General features: G+C 53.6%; 1 protein-coding gene across 2 annotated transcripts in view; it reads left to right on the top strand.

The window, feature by feature from the left end:
- MYBL2 (MYB proto-oncogene like 2) overlaps positions 1 to 13,948 on the top strand; it is a 35,634-nt gene extending 21,686 nt beyond the window's left edge. Inside the window, exons 8-14 of one of the 2 annotated variants that reach the window (XM_044263009.1) lie at positions 136 to 549; positions 2,785 to 2,924; positions 8,324 to 8,423; positions 9,803 to 9,916; positions 11,265 to 11,357; positions 12,653 to 12,802; positions 13,411 to 13,948. In XM_044263009.1, the coding sequence (XP_044118944.1) occupies positions 136 to 549; positions 2,785 to 2,924; positions 8,324 to 8,423; positions 9,803 to 9,916; positions 11,265 to 11,357; positions 12,653 to 12,802; positions 13,411 to 13,539 (1,140 nt within the window). In that variant the 3' untranslated portion in view covers positions 13,540 to 13,948. Of the gene's footprint in view, positions 1 to 135; positions 550 to 2,784; positions 2,925 to 8,323; positions 8,424 to 9,802; positions 9,917 to 11,264; positions 11,370 to 12,652; positions 12,803 to 13,410 lie in introns of both variants that reach the window. The other variant, XM_044263007.1, reaches the window with a different exon arrangement.
- The last annotated feature ends 5,188 nt before the right edge of the window (positions 13,949 to 19,136 follow it).

Raw genomic sequence — 19,136 nt, 5'->3', positions numbered from 1 at the left:
GAAAACACTTGTGGTGATGACTCCTGGGCTGTGGGCTCCTGCCTGATGCTTGTATATTGTCCTTTAATGAGTGAATCTTGTATCTGCTGGGAAAGCTGGGTGATGCAGTTATTCCTGACCCCCCTCTCTGGGCAGGACCCTGATGCTTGGTGTGACCTGAGTAAATTTGACCTGCCCGAGGAGCCGTCTGCAGAGGGTAGCAGCAGCAACAGCCCTGTGCAGCCATCCCCATCACGGCAGCAGCAAGTGCTGCTGCCCCGCCAGCCTGCTGCCCTGGTGCCCAGTGTGACCGAGTACCGCCTGGATGGCCACACCATCTCAGACCTGAGCCGGAGCAGTCGGGGTGAGCTGATCCCCATCTCCCCCAGCACTGAAGTGGGGGGCTTGGGCATCGGCACGCCGCCTTCGGTGCTCAAGCGGCAGAAGAAGAGGCGTGTCGCCTTGTCCCCTGTCACGGAGAACAGCGCCAGCCTGTCGTTCCTGGACTCCTGTAACAGCCTCACCCCCAAGAGCACACCCGTCAAGACCCTGCCCTTTTCGCCCTCCCAGGTGTGTGGACCCCACCCCGACCACTTGCTGGGTTCGGTGTACAGACCCCCAGTGCCCAATACAGGGCCTGGACGCCGGCACACGTCATTCAGCAAGGCTTCCCTGAGAGTCTGCTGTGTGTGAGGCCCTGTGCTAGGTGCTGGGGGCATAGAGGGGAGCAAAACTGGGCCTGGCTCTGCCTTTGAGAAGCTTATGCTCTGGTGGGAAAACCAGCTAATAAGAAAAGCTACAAATTAATGTGACACCTGCTGTCTTAGTCTTACAGAGCTGTGAGGGCATCAAGCGGGGAAGGTGTCCTCTGGAAGGCTTCCATGAGGAGGAGGGATTGCTTAGCTGGAAATAGTAGGTGGTAACTGGGCAAAGAGGAGAAGGGACTCCGTATTTGTTACAAGAGTCTCATTTTGCATACATGCTCATAGCAGACTCGCCAGCCTTGGGGTGCAACGGCGAGGGTGACCTATCCCTGCCCTTGATGAGGGCAGTGAGTGCTGGGGGCAGGCTTGCAATTACTTGAGCAGAATGTAGTGTGGAAGGTGCTGTGGTTGTTGGGAGCTTGTTGTGTCCTGGGTACTGCCCTGTTTGTAATGAAAGTTTTGTTAGGGGGAGCCGAAGTGGGAGCCTGTCTTCCCTCCATGTCGGGGAGGCATTCAGAGCTTCTGAGAGATGTTTGAGCTGAGTTTTGTCAGCCTGAACACAGGCATGGAGATGAGGGAGCACTCAATGTGAAGTCCAGAGCCAGTGGGAGGAGGCAGGGACTTTGGACGGCTGTAGGTGTAAACAAGGGCTATGCACTGCCCTGGGGGCCAGCGGGGTGGTAGTCTCTGGGAGGGTGGAATGGAGGGGCAGTTGAGAGGCAAACCCTGGAGTTTCCATGTCCCCAGACCAGAATATGGTAGGTGGAGGCTTTGGGTCTCACTACGTCTGCCCCTTTCCCTGAGGATGTGGGAGAGAGAGAGAGGCCCAGAGGAGGCATGTTTTAGGAAGCTACTCCCATCATCTGTGCAAGGATTGAGGCCAGGCCTGTGTCGGGGGGTGATTAGTGGTATTTTTCTGCCAGAGGCCTTGTATTAGTTTCTAGAGGTGCCACAGTAAAGTACCACAGTCCAGGAGGCTTAAACTTCAGAAACTAATCTCATAGCTCTGGAAGCTGAGATTAAGTGTGGGCAAGTTCAGTTTTTTCAGAGTCTGTCGTGGTTGTAGATGGCTGGCTGTCTTCTCTGTGTCTTCACATGGACTCCCTTTGTGTGTGCATCTGTGTTCTGATCTCCTTTCTCTTCTAATCTCTTAACCTGCTTCTCGTAAATTCTTCTGAGGACACCAGCTATGTTGGGGGACAGCCCATCCTTATGACCTCATTTTACCTTAATCATCTCTTTGAAGTCTCTTGTCTCCAAATATATTCATGTTCTGAGGTCCTGTGGGTCAGGGCTTCTACATAGGAATTTGGGAGGACACCACACCATTCAGCCCATAGCAGGCCCCAAATAAGCCCAGCTGAGGAGAGAAGGAGAATGGTGAGCCCTGAGCTGCCCAACAAGCAGCCTGGGGTGACGGGGACCCTGTCCAGGGCTGTGGACCCAAGGTCTGCTCGTGGCCCTGGGCTGCTGGGGCACCTTCAGGGCAGAGGGGGAAGGTAGTGCCACAGACTTGGCTCAGGTCTGGATTTGTGTCCTGTCTCTAGCACTCAGCACAAGAACCTTTACCTCTTTAGCCTCAGCTTTCTTATCTGTAAATTGGGATGTTGTAATGGCACCTACATCGCAGAAGATCTGTGAAAACTACATGGAATTCTTGGTGTGAATGCTTAGCCCTGGTGTGAGGAGTTGTTCTACATGTTCATGTCACCAGCACCATTGTCACTGTCCCTGTCCACAGATTGGGTGAGGGCAAGTCTTCTGAAAAGAGTTGCTCTGAAGACTGCCAGCTTTCTTCACCCTGACCGCATGGTTGGCAGTGCTGTGAGCATGGGCATGGGGGATGGCCCTCCCCAGTCTCACAAAAGCCAGGGCTCAGGGCAGTGACAATCCCACAGGTCTACGTGAACCTAGCTAGTGGGTCCTGTTGATCTATTCTGGTCTTCATTTTCTAGTGCCTGGTCGGGGAGTGCTTCTAGGTCAGGAGGGAGACCCCTGTCACAGAGCAGCCATGTTGGGGGGTGGTGGGGACAGGGGCTGTCTGGTGTCTCACCCCACCTCTGCAGGTTGTCACTTTGTCTTTTTTCCTCTTCCCTGGCAGTTTCTGAACTTCTGGAACAAACAGGACACACTGGAGCTGGAGAGCCCTTCATTGACGTCCACCCCGGTGTGCAGCCAGAAGGTGGTGGTCACCACGCCCCTGCACCGGGATAAGACGCCTCTGCACCAGAAACATGCGGCGTGAGTGTGCTGTGCCCACCCACCCCTGCTGGCCCACGAGCTTGGGCTTCGCCCCCTTCCCAAGCCAGGACTGGGATCCCCTTTGGAAAAACACCTGGGACTGTTTCCAGAAGGCAGCCTCCTTCCGGCCACCACAGCCCTTTGTTTTTTTCAGGATTGTCTGGAGCTTCTTCTTTGCTGTTCTTCATCTTCTGTTTTAATTAGACGGTTTCTAATCTCAGAACTCAAGTCCAAGTAGCCATGAAAAAATCCCCCCATTTTGTGTTTCAAGTGCAAACCCACTGGGTTTGAGCAACCTTAGCATGCAGGACGGAAGTGGCCTGGTTCTCCCTGTGTCTCTGTGGTGCTCAGTCAGGAGCAGCTCCGGCTGTGACCTTCCGAAACTCTGTGTCTCACCTGTGCAGGGCGCGTGCCTGTCTGCTTTTACGGAAGTGCTTTCATGGGAGTGCACGTTCTGCGTCATCCTGAGATCAAGACAGTGGCTTAACTGTGCTTCTGCCTGTTGCCTTTGCTGCAGAAGAGTGTTGCCTTGTTATTTCCCGAGTAACCTGTTTAATTCAGGAATCAGCTCCAAAGTGTTAGCTCTTGTAATGATACATAATTTTAGGAAAGCTTTATGAATCCCCTGATCAGAAATCGGTCTCTCAACAGTTGACCTAGAGTTTAACAGATAACGTGGCATGAGGAACGGTCTCTCTTCAAGCCAGAGTTTTTCAGATCTCAGCTTCTAAGCGGATGTGCTGTCACCACAAAAGGCGTTGCTGGTTCTTGCTCCTTTTCCTTCTCATCCCCGTTCCTCATCTGCTGCTGCTCTGGCCTTTCTGGTTTTTTTCACATGAAGAAGCATTTCCACTGGTCTCATTCTTCTATAGATCCGTGTTTTCAGCTGGTAATATGCTCCTTCTCTCTGAATGTCATCTTTAACACTAGTTTGGGCCCTGCTGGTGAATCTGGAAAGTTTGTATTTGAAAAGTCGTGTTTGAAAGGTAGTTTTGCTGGGTGTAGAACTCATGGTTGACAGGTTTGTCCTTTTTTAAAAGATTTTACTTTGAGAGGGAGAGAGTGAAAGAGCGAGAGAGCACAAACAAGCAGAGAAGGGAAGACAGAGTGGGAGAAGCAGACTCCCTGACGAGCAGGGACCCCAATGTGGGGCTCGATCCCAGGGGTCCTGGGATCATGACCTGGGCCAAAGGCAGACACTTAACCAACTGAGCCACCCAGTTGCCCTGACAGGTTTTTTCTTTGAGCTTTAGGGATGTTGCTCACCTGTCATCTGTCCTGTACTGTTTTACTGGGTTTGAACAAGCTGATTATGGTGTGCCATGATGGATTGTTCTTTGTTTCTTATACTTGGATAAGTATAAGAGATTTTTGGATCTTTGGGTTTTCATTAAATTTGGAAACACTTCAGCCCTTATAGCTTTAAATAGTCTTTCTGGGCCTTCCACCCCACAGCCCTCTTTACGGACTCCACAATTATATATTCCACCACGTGGAGCTGTCCCACAGCTTACTGATGTTATTACTCTTGTTTTCACTCTTCTTTCTCTCTGGTTAGTTTTGGACGGTTTCTAGTGCCCTGTCTTCAAGTGACTAATCTTTCCCTCTGCGGCATCCGGTCCCTGGTAATCCCATCTGGTGTGTGTTTTCATCTTAGGCGTTGTGGTTTTGGTCTCCAGATATTAACAGATCTTGTAAAATATCCTCCATCTCGACTTGGCTGTCAAACATATGAAATACAATGATAACAAATGTCTTACTATCCTTGTCTGCTGATTTCAGCTTCTGTATCAGTTTCAGGTCAGTTTCAATAGATGGGCTTTTCTTTTCATCGTGGGTTTTGCTTGGATTGTTAGCTCCTGCTTTGCGTCTCTGTGTATGCCTGGTGACATCTGGTTGGATGCCAGACATTGTGAATTCCACTTTTGCTAAGTGCTATATATTTTTGTATTCTCAGACTTTTTTTTAGAGCCTTGTTCTGGGATACAGTTGAATTACTTAGAAATAATTTGATCCTTTGGATCTTGTTTCTAAGATTTATCAGGCGGGACCACAGCAGCGGTGAGTTCAGGACCCTCCAGTGTTCTACCCACTATCTTGTGAGTGTTGAGGATTTGTAGTCTGGTCAGTGGGACTAAGCACTGTTTCCAGCCCTGTGTGAGCATGAAGTACTGTTCCCTCTGGTGTTTCTGCATCATTCCCTGATCTCAGGTGGCCTCCTCATGTGTTTGTACCAGTTAGCGCCCCGGGGGTACTCTGGCCCATCTGCAGATGTCTGGGGTTCCCTCCTATGCAACTCTCTCTTCTCTGGTTACGCTGTGCCGTGCAAGCTCGAGCTGCTGTGGTCTCCCCGTGCACTTGACCTTGTCTCTTCCATTCCAGGTCATGCCAGGCTCCGCCTGCACTTCCCTCCCTGTGCCGTGCCCAGGAGCCATCCTCTTCTATCTCTGTCTCTTGGATCCCTTTCCTCAGCCGCCTTTTGCCCAGGGTCTTGAAGCCTGTCCTGTGCTCCACAGTGTGTTGTTGCTTCATTGTTTGAGGCAGGAGAGGAAATCTGGCCCCGATGTCCCATTTGGGCCCAAAGTGGAGTGGAGATCTTGCTGCTTCATCTTTAAATCCAGATTCTTGTCACAAAAAAACTGTTTTGGTTTTCCTCCTTCCTCTTCCAGAAATTCTTTTGGACATATGCAGGTCTTAGTAGGCAACAGTTATTTGGGCTTTATTCCAAATTTGACTTTCCCACTGATTTTATATCCCACCTTCCCCATTTTATCTCTCCCCCCATAGAAGTTATGGTTTATTGAAAGGGAGGCTCATTAACAAGAAACAAAACACACTCAGTGTGTATTTCTCATGGTGCTAGAAACCGTGAGGGGAGTTATATAGGCCTTGGGGTGAACACAGAGTAACGGCAAGGAGCTTCTAACTTAGAACATCAGGGATGGCCCTTCAGAAAGGGAGAGCTCTGCAGAATCTTGAGAAAAAGGAACTCTAGGCAGATCGAACTGCAAACGCAAAGGACAGAAAGGTGCTTTTTTGTGTTATAAAGAACTAAAAGAAGGCCACTAAGTTTGGAGCCAGCCGGGTGTAGGGCATGGTTGGGAGAAGTCAGGTCACCAGACCTGTGTGTCTGTGGGGATGGGCCACATCGAGCTGTTTAGATTTTACTTGTTCATAAAGCACAGACCTTCCTGGTTTTAAAATTCGATTCTTCTCTGGGTTAGATGGAGTGCTTTTTTGTTTTCTTCCAAGAGGAGACTATGAATGAGGAGGGTGTGGGGTCTCTGCCATCCAATGCCTGGGCTGGCTGTCTACATTTTTTCAGCAACAGGAGCTGAATGTAGAAGTCTTGAGGGAGAACGGCTGTGCCTCCAAACTGTGGGTTCTGTTCTTAGGCATTTATGTCGTGGAGAAATCTGATACCTAACCCGCTGTTACTCCTTTGTAGCAAATCTTTTCTTTCTCTCTGGATCCTTATGGTTTTGTCTATTGGTTGGTTTGTTTTTTAGTTAATTCCTGAAATTTGCTAAAACTAGATATAGATGTGCTGCTTTTTTATTAACTCCCACCACCCTGATTTTCAAACTTAGGATGTAAACTTTGAGCTAAGAAAATACACTTTTTTTTTTTCCTTTGGTGATCTGCCCCTTTGCCTTCTACCTTTAGGTCCTCCTTACACAGTCTCGCTGGTTGCTCTGTCTCTGTCCATCTTCATCTTCCTGTTCATTGTCCTAAGCCACTCGAACTCTGCAAGAATGCTGTGGGACTGTCTTCGGATTCTCCAGTTTGCTCCTGCACTTTCCCACCTGCTGAGCCCTCCAGCTTACAGAGTTGCAGGGTTTTTTTGCTTTTGTTTTTGTTTTTAGATTTTATTTATTTACTTGACAGAGAGACAGAGATCACAAGTAGGCAGAGAGAGAGGAAGGGAAGCAGAGCCCTGCTGAGCAGAGAGCCCAATGTGGGGTTTGATCCCAGGACCCTGGGGATCATGACCTGAGCCAAAGGCAGAGGCTTTAACCCACTGAGCCACCCAGGCACCCCGAGTTGCAGTTTTTTCATCTCAAGCAGTCTTTTGTCTTTCCTTCTCAAGTTGGCCTCCCTTGATGTTCTAACACGCATGTATTCTTAGTTCTCGCAGATACTGTGAATTAGAGAGGTTCTAGGGTTTTCTCATATTTGTTGCAAAAGCTCCATGTCCCACAGAGATGTTTGGTCCTGAGACTCTGATTCCTATTCCTTTGAGCTGCAGTTTGAACCGTGAGATGTTTACATTTGACCAGTACTTATCTGTCATTCTTCATCTTTACTGGAGGCGGGGAGCCTCTCTGTGTCCTTTGTGGGAGATAACAAGAATTTGGGAAGAGGTTGAGTGGATCCCTGTCTAATCTCAATCCCGAGAAAGGAAATGAAGAATGGTTTGCCGTTGTTCCAACCTTTTATCTCCTGTGGAATGCTGGCAGGCCAGGAGAGGAGGCCAGAGTGGGGTCCCAGCAGCTGTGTCCACCTTGGCCTTTGCTCCCAAGTTCCTGACTACCTGGGTGTTTCTAACATCCTCCGACAGCCCCATTAAGGCTTGGGAGTCAGCTGTGATGGTACTTCGAGATGATAGAGGTCATGCCGGCCTTGTGTAGGTGGAGAGCTGGTTTGCCCACAGCCAGCTTGCAGTGTGTGTGTGAGGGAGGGTGGGGGGGGTGCCTTTCTGGGCCTTCCCCAGCAGGCTTCCACATCACAGTCAGACATAGATTGCTGTTGGGACCTGTGCAGATAGAAGCTTTTTAGTATCTCTGCTTGTGGACCAGACCCTTTCCAGGTTTCTGTCTGCTAAAGTTTTCCCTCCCCAGTTTGTGTCCCCGCTGTGGTCATTATGAGGGGACTCAGGTATGCTAAGCACATGTGTTGGCCTCACCATCTCGCATCACGTGTCTTCCCTTAAAGCTGCTGCCACATGCTCGCCCTGTGGCACATGCTGTCTGGAGAGAGCTTGGGGAAGGGACTTGGTCTTCCTGGAGTCTCGCCTTGCTCCCCTACCCTTCTCTTGCTGGGCCTGCAGTGTGGCTGTGGGCCTACCTTGTTTATGAAGACCCATCATCGATCAGCTAACGACTGAACAACAATCTCAAACATTCTGCCACCTGGCTGGGGCTCCAGGGCCCTCTTAGTCTATGTCCTATTCTTTCCCTTTTCTGAGGCTGGCCCCTCCTCTAAGCGCCCGATGGCGACACTCCGGTATATAAAGGTGGGAAGGGAAGTGCCATGGGTAGAGACCATATGCCTGGGGCTTCCTCCTTGCTGCGGAGGCCAGAGGTCAGGTGGAGGGCCGGTGGGAGTCCTGGGTAGCCTGTGGCAGAGTGGCTGGTATCTGTCCCCTAGCCCATCGCTCTGGCTCCTCTGCCTGACAGGTTTGTAACCCCAGACCAGAAGTACTCCATGGACAACACTCCCCACACGCCAACCCCGTTCAAGAATGCCCTGGAGAAGTACGGACCACTAAAGCCCCTGGTACGTGGTGCAGCCGGGTGGGTGTGCACGTGGGCTCCCTCAGACCCGCGGAGCCGTGCCATGCACAGCTCACACAGCCCTTCCCCTCTGAGACCTCACGGGACTCTCCCGACAGCTCTGAGGAGTTGCAAACATGCCATTTTATAAGTGGGGGATCCGAGGCCGAGGCGCCAATTCAACAGACCTTTCCTGAGCACCTGCGACGTGCCGGGTGGGCACTGGCTGGTGCTGAGACGCAACGGCATCCTGCTGAAGCTCCGTGTGGTGGGTCGGGGGGGCGACATGACACGCTGGTGCCCGGAGAGCTCAGCGCTTCCGGTGCGCTGTCCCTGCTGGGGGGCGGATGGGCAGGGGCTGTAATGGAGAAGGCCTGGCTCGGAGGCAGTGGCTGAAGGCTCCACACACGGAAGCCTTTGACCAGCGGCTGGTGCTTTCTCTCACACACGGGAAAGCCTCTTTGTGGCGGGCCTGAGGGGCCAGTGAGGAGGCAGCTTCCAACAGCGGGCAGACTGCCCTTCTCCCCACTCCTCCCAGTGGGATGGTCATGCTCTCCCCGGTGGAAACAGAGCTGGCACCGTGGGCTTTCTGAAACAGAGGCAGGAGTTCTAGAAATGACTTGAAGGTGAGAGAAAGGTTGTCAAGAAGCATTTGGCCTATAAACTGGGTCTGTGGTGTGTCTCTCCCCCGCCATCACCACCACAGTGTGGGGTTCTCTTGGCTGTAGTCTCCCTGGCCCTGGGAGGGAGCTGATGAGCTGAATCCAGTGAAGCACTAGTTAGCGCTGCTCCCTCTAGTTCAGGTGGGGATCCGGGTCCCAGACACCGAGACATTGGTGTGCTTTCTAGGCAGTTGTGAGAGGGCACATCTGGCCTTGGCAACTGAAATTAAAGCCTGTAGGGGCTTTTTGAGTGTCTTTGCTGGGTTGCCGTCCACTACCCCTGAGGCCAGAGAGGTCTCCTGGAACCCCAGAGGCTCAAGAACGGGAAATGGAACCAAGAGTCCCCATTAGTGTGGAACCAAGAGGGAGGGGGCTAGCGCTCGAACGTGTGCAGGTTCTGACTCCACAGCTCTGTGTCCTTGGGCCTTGGGCCAGGCGCTTGCTCTCTCTGAGCCTCCCATTTCTCCCCTGTGGAAGATGGCAGCTGTTGCATGGGGTTGTGTGAGGGTCGCTGTGGTGATGTGGGGATACTCCTGGCTCATGACAGCCCTCATGAGTTGAGGTCAGTGTCTGCTTGTCTGTCCTGCAAGGCGGGACTGAGCGTGAGGTCTGCATCCTGGCGCCGGGCCTCCTTCCTGCACTGCCTAGGACAGCCGGGGTGTGGCGGGCTCCTAGAGCCCGGCTGTGGGGCCTCACCTGGGCTGCCCGACCCCACCCTCAGCCCCAGACCCCGCACCTGGAGGAGGACTTGAAGGAGGTGCTGCGCTCAGAGGCCGGCATCGAGCTCATCATTGAGGACGAGGCGAGGCCTGAGAAGCAGAAGAGGAAGGCTGGGGTGAGTGGCCAGTGGGGCTGGAGATCCCCTTCCTGCCAGGCTGGGCAGACTGGGCCGGGGGAGGCGGAGCCATGGGGGGGAGAGTGCAGAGGGGGTGGAGCTGCAGCCCATGCCCTTCGTTCCACAGAGTGGGCGTCAGCAAAACCCACCGAAGCGGGCTCCTGGTGCTCGGGACCCTTTACTTTCTCTGAGTTAGGCCCTTGAGCAGCATTGTGTTTGGACCTTCTAAAGTAGGCTCTGGGCTGGGTGCAGTAGATAAGATGGTGACACAGACCCAGACGTGGTCACTCCCTCCTGGAGTTTAGGGGGCAGAGGCAGATACTAGGCAAACACAGCAGTGACCCTCCGACGCACATGGCAGTAAGGGAGTAAGTAGAAAGGGGCACAAAGAGAGGATTTAAAGGGACATCCTCAAACGACTTCAGCCATGCATCTGGGCTGTGTGAGCCAGGAGGGGGACATTTGCTTCAGATGAGGTAGAGAGCTGGTGGGGACACAGGTCAGGGACACCTGGGTACAGAGGGCAGGGCTGGGGTTGTCCCAAGCCGGCCCAGAAGCCACACCCCTGCTACATCACATGTGTGGTTTCCTAAAAGTAGATGGATCCCGTGTCCCCCTTTTTTGCAGATGCTTTCTTCTGGGGAGAGGTGGGAAGATGGGAATGTGCCAGACAGGTGTGTGGGGAAGGTGGGCAGTCAGTCTGGGAGGGGCCCATGGAGCAGGGGCCCCTGGGTATATGGGTTTAAAGAACTTGACCCAGGGTCCTCCCTGGCTTCTCCATGTCAGATGGTGGTTCTGAGCCTCGGTGGTACCTTGGTGGGCATACTGCTGGGTTGGGGGTTGAGTTAGTTAGTCCCAGAACTGACCTCTGGCCTGCTGCTGAGAGGCGCAGGTGTGGGGCTGGGTGTTCCTGTAACAGGCCTATACCCTCGGTTTTATGTGTCTGTGTTTCTCATCTGCAGGTGAGTATTTGAGGTGTAACTTGGATGACTCTCTTTGGGGCCGGTTTAGGGGTGTGTTTGGCATGGTAGAGGTCTGGGAGCTGTGCATGGTCCATTTGGGGATGACGGGTGGGTCTCTGGGTGGAGGTGTTTGTGTCTCCGCTCCCTGTGGTTGCCTAGGGCAGGACGGTCTGCCTTGGGCACGGAGTCAGTGATGGTGCCAGGTTCTCCTGGTCTATCTGCAACCCCCACCCTAATCCTTGACGGCTGGGGACCTGGCTTGAAGGCCCCACTGCATCAGGGTGTGGCTCTGGGACCAGGGTGTTGGGGCAAGTGTCCCCAAATTGCTGCTGGTGACTCAGGGGAGTCCCAAACGTCTGCCTTGTCTCCCCCCTCCCTACCCCTAGCTGCGGCGGAGCCCCATCAAGAAGGTCCGCAAGTCCCTGGCTCTTGACATCGTGGATGAGGACGTGAAGCTGGTGATGTCCACGCTGCCCAAGGTGCTGTCCTTGGTAAGGGGTCAGAGAGAAGCTGCCCCTTCACCTGCTCCCCCTGCCCAGAACTGCAGAAGGTTCCTCTGCCGCAGGGAGAAGGGAGTCTTCCTGGAGGTCCTCTGCCTTTAGAACCCTTTAGCTGTGAGGGGATCCTGGCGGTGGACTGGCCTGGTGCTTCTTGGCCTGGGCTCTGGGTGTCAGGCTCAGCCATAAGGGGCCGATAGAGAAAGGGGGCCGAACACCCACACCTGATTTCAGTCGGGGCATCTCTGCACATGTCTTTCACAGAAGGGTTTATTGCGTTGCCAGAGTTGCATTGCTAGAACATGTTTGAAAACCATGAATCTGGGTCCCCAGCACTTTCTCTCACACTCTACTTATTGGGGCGATGTGGAGAGGGTTGGTGACGTGCCTCAATGAAGCACAGGCAGGTGGTTGGGGCACATCAGCCCTGGGAAGGATGCTGTCCGGTTCCAGGCTGAGCTCGGGAAGGGTGCTGTTAACACAGCCTGTGCTCAGAAAGCATGCCGCGCTGTGGATCTCGTGCAGCTGGCAGGGGGCTGCCTCAGTGGGAGGCAGCCAGAGGAGTGGGGGAAAGGGGGGAGAGACAAAGCATTGCCTGATAAGATCCTGCAGATCTGCAGACTTAGGACTGCTGCAGAGAAGCACTGGGCAGGGAGCCCCGTGAGGCTGGGGACTTAGTACCGTGCAGCCAGACCTGCAACAGGCCTTGTCTTGGGCACATAAAATATGTGCCAAACAGTAAAGCTGTGTGGTTAAGTAGTTTAGAACATGGGTGGGGTGAGCCTGGTGGAGTTCCGACGCTGACCCACGCTCTCTGGGATCTCTTAGTCGTCCCAAGCCTCAGGTTCTTGCCTATCAGAGCACTGAGCCCCGCAGACTATTAGCAGAATAAAGGTCGAGCAGAACTGGGAGGCCGGCCGGGGTGTGCGTACTTGGTGTGGCTCTGTGTGAGCCGGTTGATGCTGGCATCTGTGGCTGCTCGTGGAGATTTCTGGTCCCAGGAGAAGCTGGACTACCCCCACCCCTGCCTGAGGCTGGGGGCGCCAAGCCAGCTCCATGGAAAAGGGACGGGCATTATTGGGCATCTGTTAGGTGCCAGGCTCTGAAACGGGCACTCGACAGAGAAGTCCCTGTCTGGAGGAGGACACTGAGGCTTAGAGAAGTCCATGTCCGCCCGAGATCCAGTAGGCCAGTGCAGCTGCTGGGCTGCCACTGGTTTCCTTCTTGCCCGCCACGCCTGTGGCAGAAGGGTGAGTCTGCCTCCGTTTGCATTTCAGCCGACAAATGTCCTGTCAAGCTCTTCCAGCTTCATGGTGCCGGGCATCAAAGAGGACACCAGCCTCCTCAACGAGGGCTTCCTGCAGGCGAAGCCTGAGAAGCCGGTGGCAGCCCCGAAGCCCCGAAGCCACTTTCCAACACCTGCCCCTGTGAGTGCGGGCCACCAGCGTGGTGTTACCTGTGGGGACTTGGCACGGGCTGTTTGTTGCCTCTGCCTGAATGCCCTTCTCAGGCTCTGTTCGCCTGATGAGCAGACGCTTCAGATCTCTGTCTGGACGCCACTCCCTCGAGGAGGGAGCCCATGTGCTGGAAATCATCCCCCCCACGAGCCCCTCTTACATGGCGCGGTCTCACTGTAATTCATTACTGTCTCTGTATTTAGTTGCTTAGCCTGTGTCTGTCTTCAGGGTTAGGGGCTGCCCTGGCTGCTCGCACCTCACTGTCTGTCGGTCTGAATTTCTTGCTGCTCCTTCCCACCAGCCTGCTTGGCTGTCACATTTCCTCGTGAGGAGGCTGGTGCCACATGGGCACGGCCATGTCGCCTGGTCCAGCCTCCTTGCTCTACATCTGAGGAAGCCCAGAAACAGGAGCAACTTCTCCAGGGCCGCTGGGAAGGTGGAGGGAGCGCAAGAAGGCTTGTGGCTTCAAAAGGGAGGCGGGTCATAGAAACGTTCCCCTCTCCTCCTGGCCATGCTCACAGCATTTGCTGGGAGAGTGCTGCCCTTGCCTGGATGGTAACTTTCTTGCCTCCTCCCAGATGACCAGCGCCTGGAAGACGGTGGCCTGCGGGGGGACCAGGGACCAGCTCTTCATGCAAGAGAAAGCCCGGCAGCTCCTGGGCCGCTTGAAGCCCAGCCACACGTCTCGGACCCTCATCTTGTCCTGAGGGGCTTGGTGGTTACGAGCTCATTCTTATGTTTACAGGGGGCTGGGGGGACCGAGGTTGGTCTGTGAGTCTGAGCATCACACTCAGATGACCGCCTGCAGGGAGCCTTCTGCCACCAGCCCCTCCCCAGACTGCTCAGGTGGAGGCAGAGCGAGGCCTCCCGCTGTCCTGTCTCTGAGTCCAGTGATGGGCGCGGGCGGTTCCTGGTGCTAACGGAACAAAGTCCCACCCCTGGGCCTGCCTGGTCCTCTCCCCAGTGCCGCAGGGAGTCCCATTAGCTCCTCTCAAGCCCTGGTCAGGTCTGGCCTCATCTCAGACCCCTGCTTAGAACAGGGGGGTGGCCAGCGTGCTTCTTCCCTCAACCTGTTAGTACGTTTTCTTGAAAAAAATAAAATTCCCCTTTTCCATATGCTGTTGTAGACTCCACTTTTCTCCTGTCCTCTGCTTGTGGCTTCTTGGTCAGGGGTTGATTCCCTGGTGACTGTCCTTGGGGCCTTAGGGATATGGAGACCTGGGCCTTCCTCCTTAGAGCACAGCCTTGTCTGTACAGTCCAGGTCTTGGTCTCTGGAAGCCTTCCCCCAGCAGCCCAGGGTGCTGCAGGCAGTTTCATGTGCACCCAGTGGCCATTTCAAAGCTCCGAGGATTCTTGGCTGTTAGCAGGGAGGGAAACGTTCATGAGGACCCTGTTTGGCCTTACCATGGCTGGTGGACCTGGACTGCCATGAGCCCAGCCCCCAGGTGAGACCGGTAAACGAGGAGGGACCAGCAGCTGGGCAGAACTTCTGGCCATAGTGGCCTCAGATTGCCAAGGTCATGGCAGCAGTCGGAGCCTGCGCTGTGGTCCACCAGGATCATGGTGCCGTGGGCCGACCGGCACTTGGCTGGAAGCTGGGGACTGAAGCAGGATGGGTGCCAGGTTTGACAAGATCTGGCCTAGGGAGTGAGATGTTCAGCAGTAGAGTTCATGGGATTTGGCACGCAACCATTCGGGGGCTGAGGTCTCCGTTCATCACAGGATGGGTACCTGCCTGGGACCCATTTCTACACTCCTGCTGCAGTGCCTCTGATTTCTAAGGGAGACTTGGGGACAGATCCTCTTGCTAGGGGCCCTCCCGGGAAGGTAGGACACCAGGGTTCAAATCTGATACACCTCTGCCCAGCTGAAGTTGCACACAGGGTCCTGCCAGAGTGGCACAACCCTCCCCAAGTGGCCCTTGACCCAGTCGCACACAGTTGTGCCCCATTTGAGCCTGGTTGAGTGCTGGTTCCTGCTCCAGAGCCAAGGCCTGGGAATGAGACCAGGAACGAGGGCTCCACTCTGCTTCCTGGAGCTCCTGTGGCTGAGCCAGAGGCTCCCGTCAGTTCATGGCTAGGACACAACGGCCACATGGCCCTGTGCCTTTGCTGATTTCCTGGCCTAGACTTCTGTCCTCTGTCCTCCACCCCCAGCCCTCTGGGGACATGCAGGGCCCAGGCTCTATCTCGGTTCCCTGCAGGGCTGTCAGCATTGATGCATGACTCTAGTGAGGGTGGGGAGCCGGAGATCTTTATCCCGAGAGTTCATAGGCAACTCAGTCTGTAGAACGCCTCCATTAAAGTCCGACGCAGCAAGTCTCTGGGACAACCTGCACTCCCGACCTTGCACCCTGGAGTTGATCAGAGGCTCCCAGGGGTGATTCCTAGGCAGGTCGCACCTCAGTGAGCTCGCCTACAACCCACCAGGGGCTTTCCACCAGTGCCTGCTCCTGGGTGCCTCTCCCACCGCAGCCCATGGCTTGTCCTGAGGCTCTTTCCCGTTCACCTATTAACTGCAAACCCATTAACTTGCCACCTCCAGTGAACTCTGCACTGGAGCTGTTCTCAGGGTCCCTCTGTACCTGGCATCGTTCTGGTGCTGAGGATACAAGAATTAACCCCAAGATTCTCCCAAACAACCTTATTCTCACAGGGCTTAGATTCTAGAGAGGATGGACAAGCTATAAGCCAGCACCCATGCACAACATGCCAGAATTTGAGAGGCTTTTAAGAGAGAACGCAGAGGAATAATGAGTGGCCTGGGCACCAGGCTGCCTGCTAAGAGGAAGGGGAGCTTGAGTGAGAAGGCTGGCTGCCGCGCCTGCCACCATGGGGACCAGGAGGGAGAGTCCACAGGGGCAGGGGTACTGGTTGCCAGAACCGGCGCTGACAGCCCCTCTGCAGTTTGACTGGGAGTATGGGGGCACGGAATGCTCCAGTGGGTTCTGCAGCCCGTGGCTGGCCTCAGGAACTTGGGTCATCCGGAATGATCCAGGCCCCAGTGTTTCCTAGGCCAGGGTGACAAGCAAGACGGAGGTAGGTGCTCAGATGCCTAGCACCCGAGTTCAGGGAGGGAGTACGGGGGGGTGATAGTAGGAGGGAAGGGTGGAGTTCAGCTAGGATGGCAAAGCTGAGCGTTCTGAGAAGACCCAGACGGTGGCTTGGCATTTGCTGGCCTACACGGCCTGGAAGTGAAGGAGAGAGGGTCAAAGGCACAGACTGGGGAGGAGGACTCCAGCAATGGCCACGAAAGGACAGCTACTTCTGGAGGCCACGCCCATGGGGGGTCACATGACTTATTCTGGCCAATGGGAACCTCCTAATTGCCACGTGAGGGATTGTGGGAGAGCCTGCAGAGAGAGGCGGGAATGGCCAGCTGCTTTAATGAGTCTGGTCGCGTGAGCCCGGCCATCCTGAGCCATCCAGCCTGCCCGGATCTCGCTCAGTCCAGAAGAACTGCCCGGCTGAGCACAGAATCAGGAGCAATAGGAACTCGGTATTGTTTTAAGTCCCATTTCAGTGTGGGGGTGGTTTGTTGATGGAGACGCTGTCACAGGGAACCAGGGCGTGTGGATACTTGTGTGGTCATGGTCGGGACACTGGTGTGCGGCCCTCACGGAGCGGGAGGTCGCCGCCGAGGGTTGGAGCCTGGGCTGGACCCGCACGAGGCTGGAGGCGCAGGCCATGGCCCTGAGCACTGCTCTCCCCGGTCGTGAAGAATTCCGAATGGGACAGAGGTGTTCTTGGCTCCAGGTTGTTGCTGGGGCTGGGAGGCAGGCCAGGCTCCCCGCGGGAGGAGTGGGGCGGGTGGACGTCGTGGGAAGTGGTGGGGACCTAGGTTTAGGTACAGGGCGTCTGTGTGATGTTTGAGATACTTAGTATTTATTTGCATCTTATATCTCCCCTTTAATAAAGGGAATCGCCTCCTAAGATGCTTTGAATACCTTTTTGTCTCTGTTTAAAATGTAAAAGCCTCGGCCTGAAATTCAAGTGATGCAGAAGTGGACGGATTAAAATGCAGACCGCCCCTCCACCCCCATTTTCCTCGGAGGTGACCACCACTCAGGGTCCAATAAAGTACTTCCCGGATCCTCCTGAATCGCATTGGGATCCGGTTACGATGCGGACTTTGGTCCGGGAGGCTCTCAGGTGGGGCTCCACGCGCTGCCTTTCTAACAAGTTTCCAGGTGATGCAGAGTTGAGGAGCTGCACTTGGAGAAGCAGGGATTAGCGGTACTAATCGTTCCATTGATCAAAATCAATGAGATGTCTGGGGCCATTGCTATCTTTTCTTCCTCAGAGTGCACAGCATCTCCCTTTCACTCACGCAAAGAACTCAGTCCTGGCAGATGCAGGGCAGTCTGTGCCATGTGGTTTCTCTGGTGAGAGCCACCTGGGTCCCCTCCACCTGCCTGCGTTTCTCAGGCAGTGGGACATGCGCTTGGGAAGGGCCTGTCTGGTTGCAGTTACACCTGTGTTGTACTGGCTTATTGTATGACTCCCGTTTGCCTGTAACTTTCGAGAGAGCAGGGATGATAACCTGCCATGTGCATGGCTTTTTCCCCAGCACTCATTGGCGCCCGGCACATAGTAGGTGCTCAACAAATATTTCTTGAATGAATATGAAAACTAAGAGGGATCAGTGATGCTCTGGCCATTGTTGAGCATTCATGAGCTAAGGATCTCTTGTTGGACTATTCAAGGTGGAAGTGTCCTCTTTTATCTATCTATGTATTTATTTTAAGAGAGTGAGAGCAGGGGGGAGGGGGAAAAGGAGAGGGAGAAGCAGACTCCCTGATGAATAGAGGGCCCCATGTGGGGTTCCATTCCAGGACCCTGAGATCATGACCTGAGCTGAAGGCAGATGCTTAACTCACTGAGCCACGCAGATGCCCTGATCAAGATGGAGTTGTCCTCTTGCCAAGACCAAAGGAAGACCTGAATTTTTGTTGTGTGACTGTAGGGACTGACCCAAAAGCATCCATGATCCAAGAGTTGTATGTGCATCTTGACAGACCACGGCTCCTTCCATCCCACCCACCCAGAGCCCCTTCAAGAGCCAGAGACCCTTCCCAGAGTCATGCCACGGCTTCCCAGATGCAGGCCTTCCTCCATCAATACTCATCTGTGCTGGGATGCTCGGAGATTAAAGTGATTCCAAAGGCCTGATTCCCAGTCTCAGCTTATAGCTGATACCCATATTGACAGCAGCATTATTCCCAACAGACAAGAGGTGGAAGCAACTCTAGTGTCCGTTTACAGAAGACTGATAATCCCAGGTCCCTACATGCCAGACTCAGTTTTGTTCTTTTTTTTTTTTTAAATTGTGGTTAAATACATAACAAAGTTTACCATCTTAACCTTTTTAAAAAATTTTTAAATTTTTTGTTAACGTATAATGTATTATTAGCCCCAGGGGTACAGGTCTGTGCATTGCCAGGTTTGCACGCTTCGCAGCACTCACCATAGCCCATACCTTTCCCAATGTCCATAACCCAACCACCCTCTCCCTAGCCCCCCTCCCCGGCAGCCCTCAGTTTGTTTTGTGAGATTAAGAGTCTCTTATGGTTTGTCTCCCTCCCGATCCCATCTTGTTTTATTTTTTCCTTCCCTACCCCCCAAATCCCCCACGTTGCCTCTCAAATTCCTCATATCAGGGCTGTCTTAACCTTTTCTAAGTGTACAATTCAGCCGTGTTAACTCTATGCACATTGTCATGCAACAGATCTCTAGAATTTTTTCAGCTTCCAAAATTGAAATGTACTCATTAAACAACTCCTTTTCCCCTCCCCCAGCCTCTGGTGACTGCCATTCTACCTTCTGTTTCTATGAATTGGACTACTCTAAATATCTCGTATAAAGTGGAATCATACAGTATTGTCATTTTGTGACAGCTGATTTAACTTAGCATAATATCCTCAAGGTTCATCCCTCTTGGAGGTTGGGTCGGAATTTCCTCTTTTTAGGGCTGAATAATATTCCACTGCACAGAAAGACCACGTTTTAGTTACACATTCGTCTTTCTGTGGACGGACCCTAGGGTTGCTTCCACCTCTTGTCTTGTGAATAATGCTGTTGTCAACATGGCTATGCACGTAGCTTGAGATACTGCTTTCAGTCCTTTTGGCTGTATACTCAGAAGTGGGATTGGTGGGTCACATGGTAATGCTGTATTTTTTTGGCTTTCATAATATTGTGTGTGTGTTATGTTAGTCACCATACAGTAGTACATCATTTGTTTTTGATGTAGTGCTCTAAGATTCATTGTTCGTGTGTAGCACCCAGTGCTCCAGGCAATCCG

Source organism: Neovison vison, chromosome 8 (assembly GCF_020171115.1).
Source record: "Neovison vison isolate M4711 chromosome 8, ASM_NN_V1, whole genome shotgun sequence".
NCBI classification, from domain to species: Eukaryota; Metazoa; Chordata; class Mammalia; order Carnivora; family Mustelidae; genus Neogale; species Neogale vison.
The sequence above is the reverse complement of the archived record's forward strand: the minus strand, read 5'-3'. Positions and strand labels throughout refer to the sequence as shown.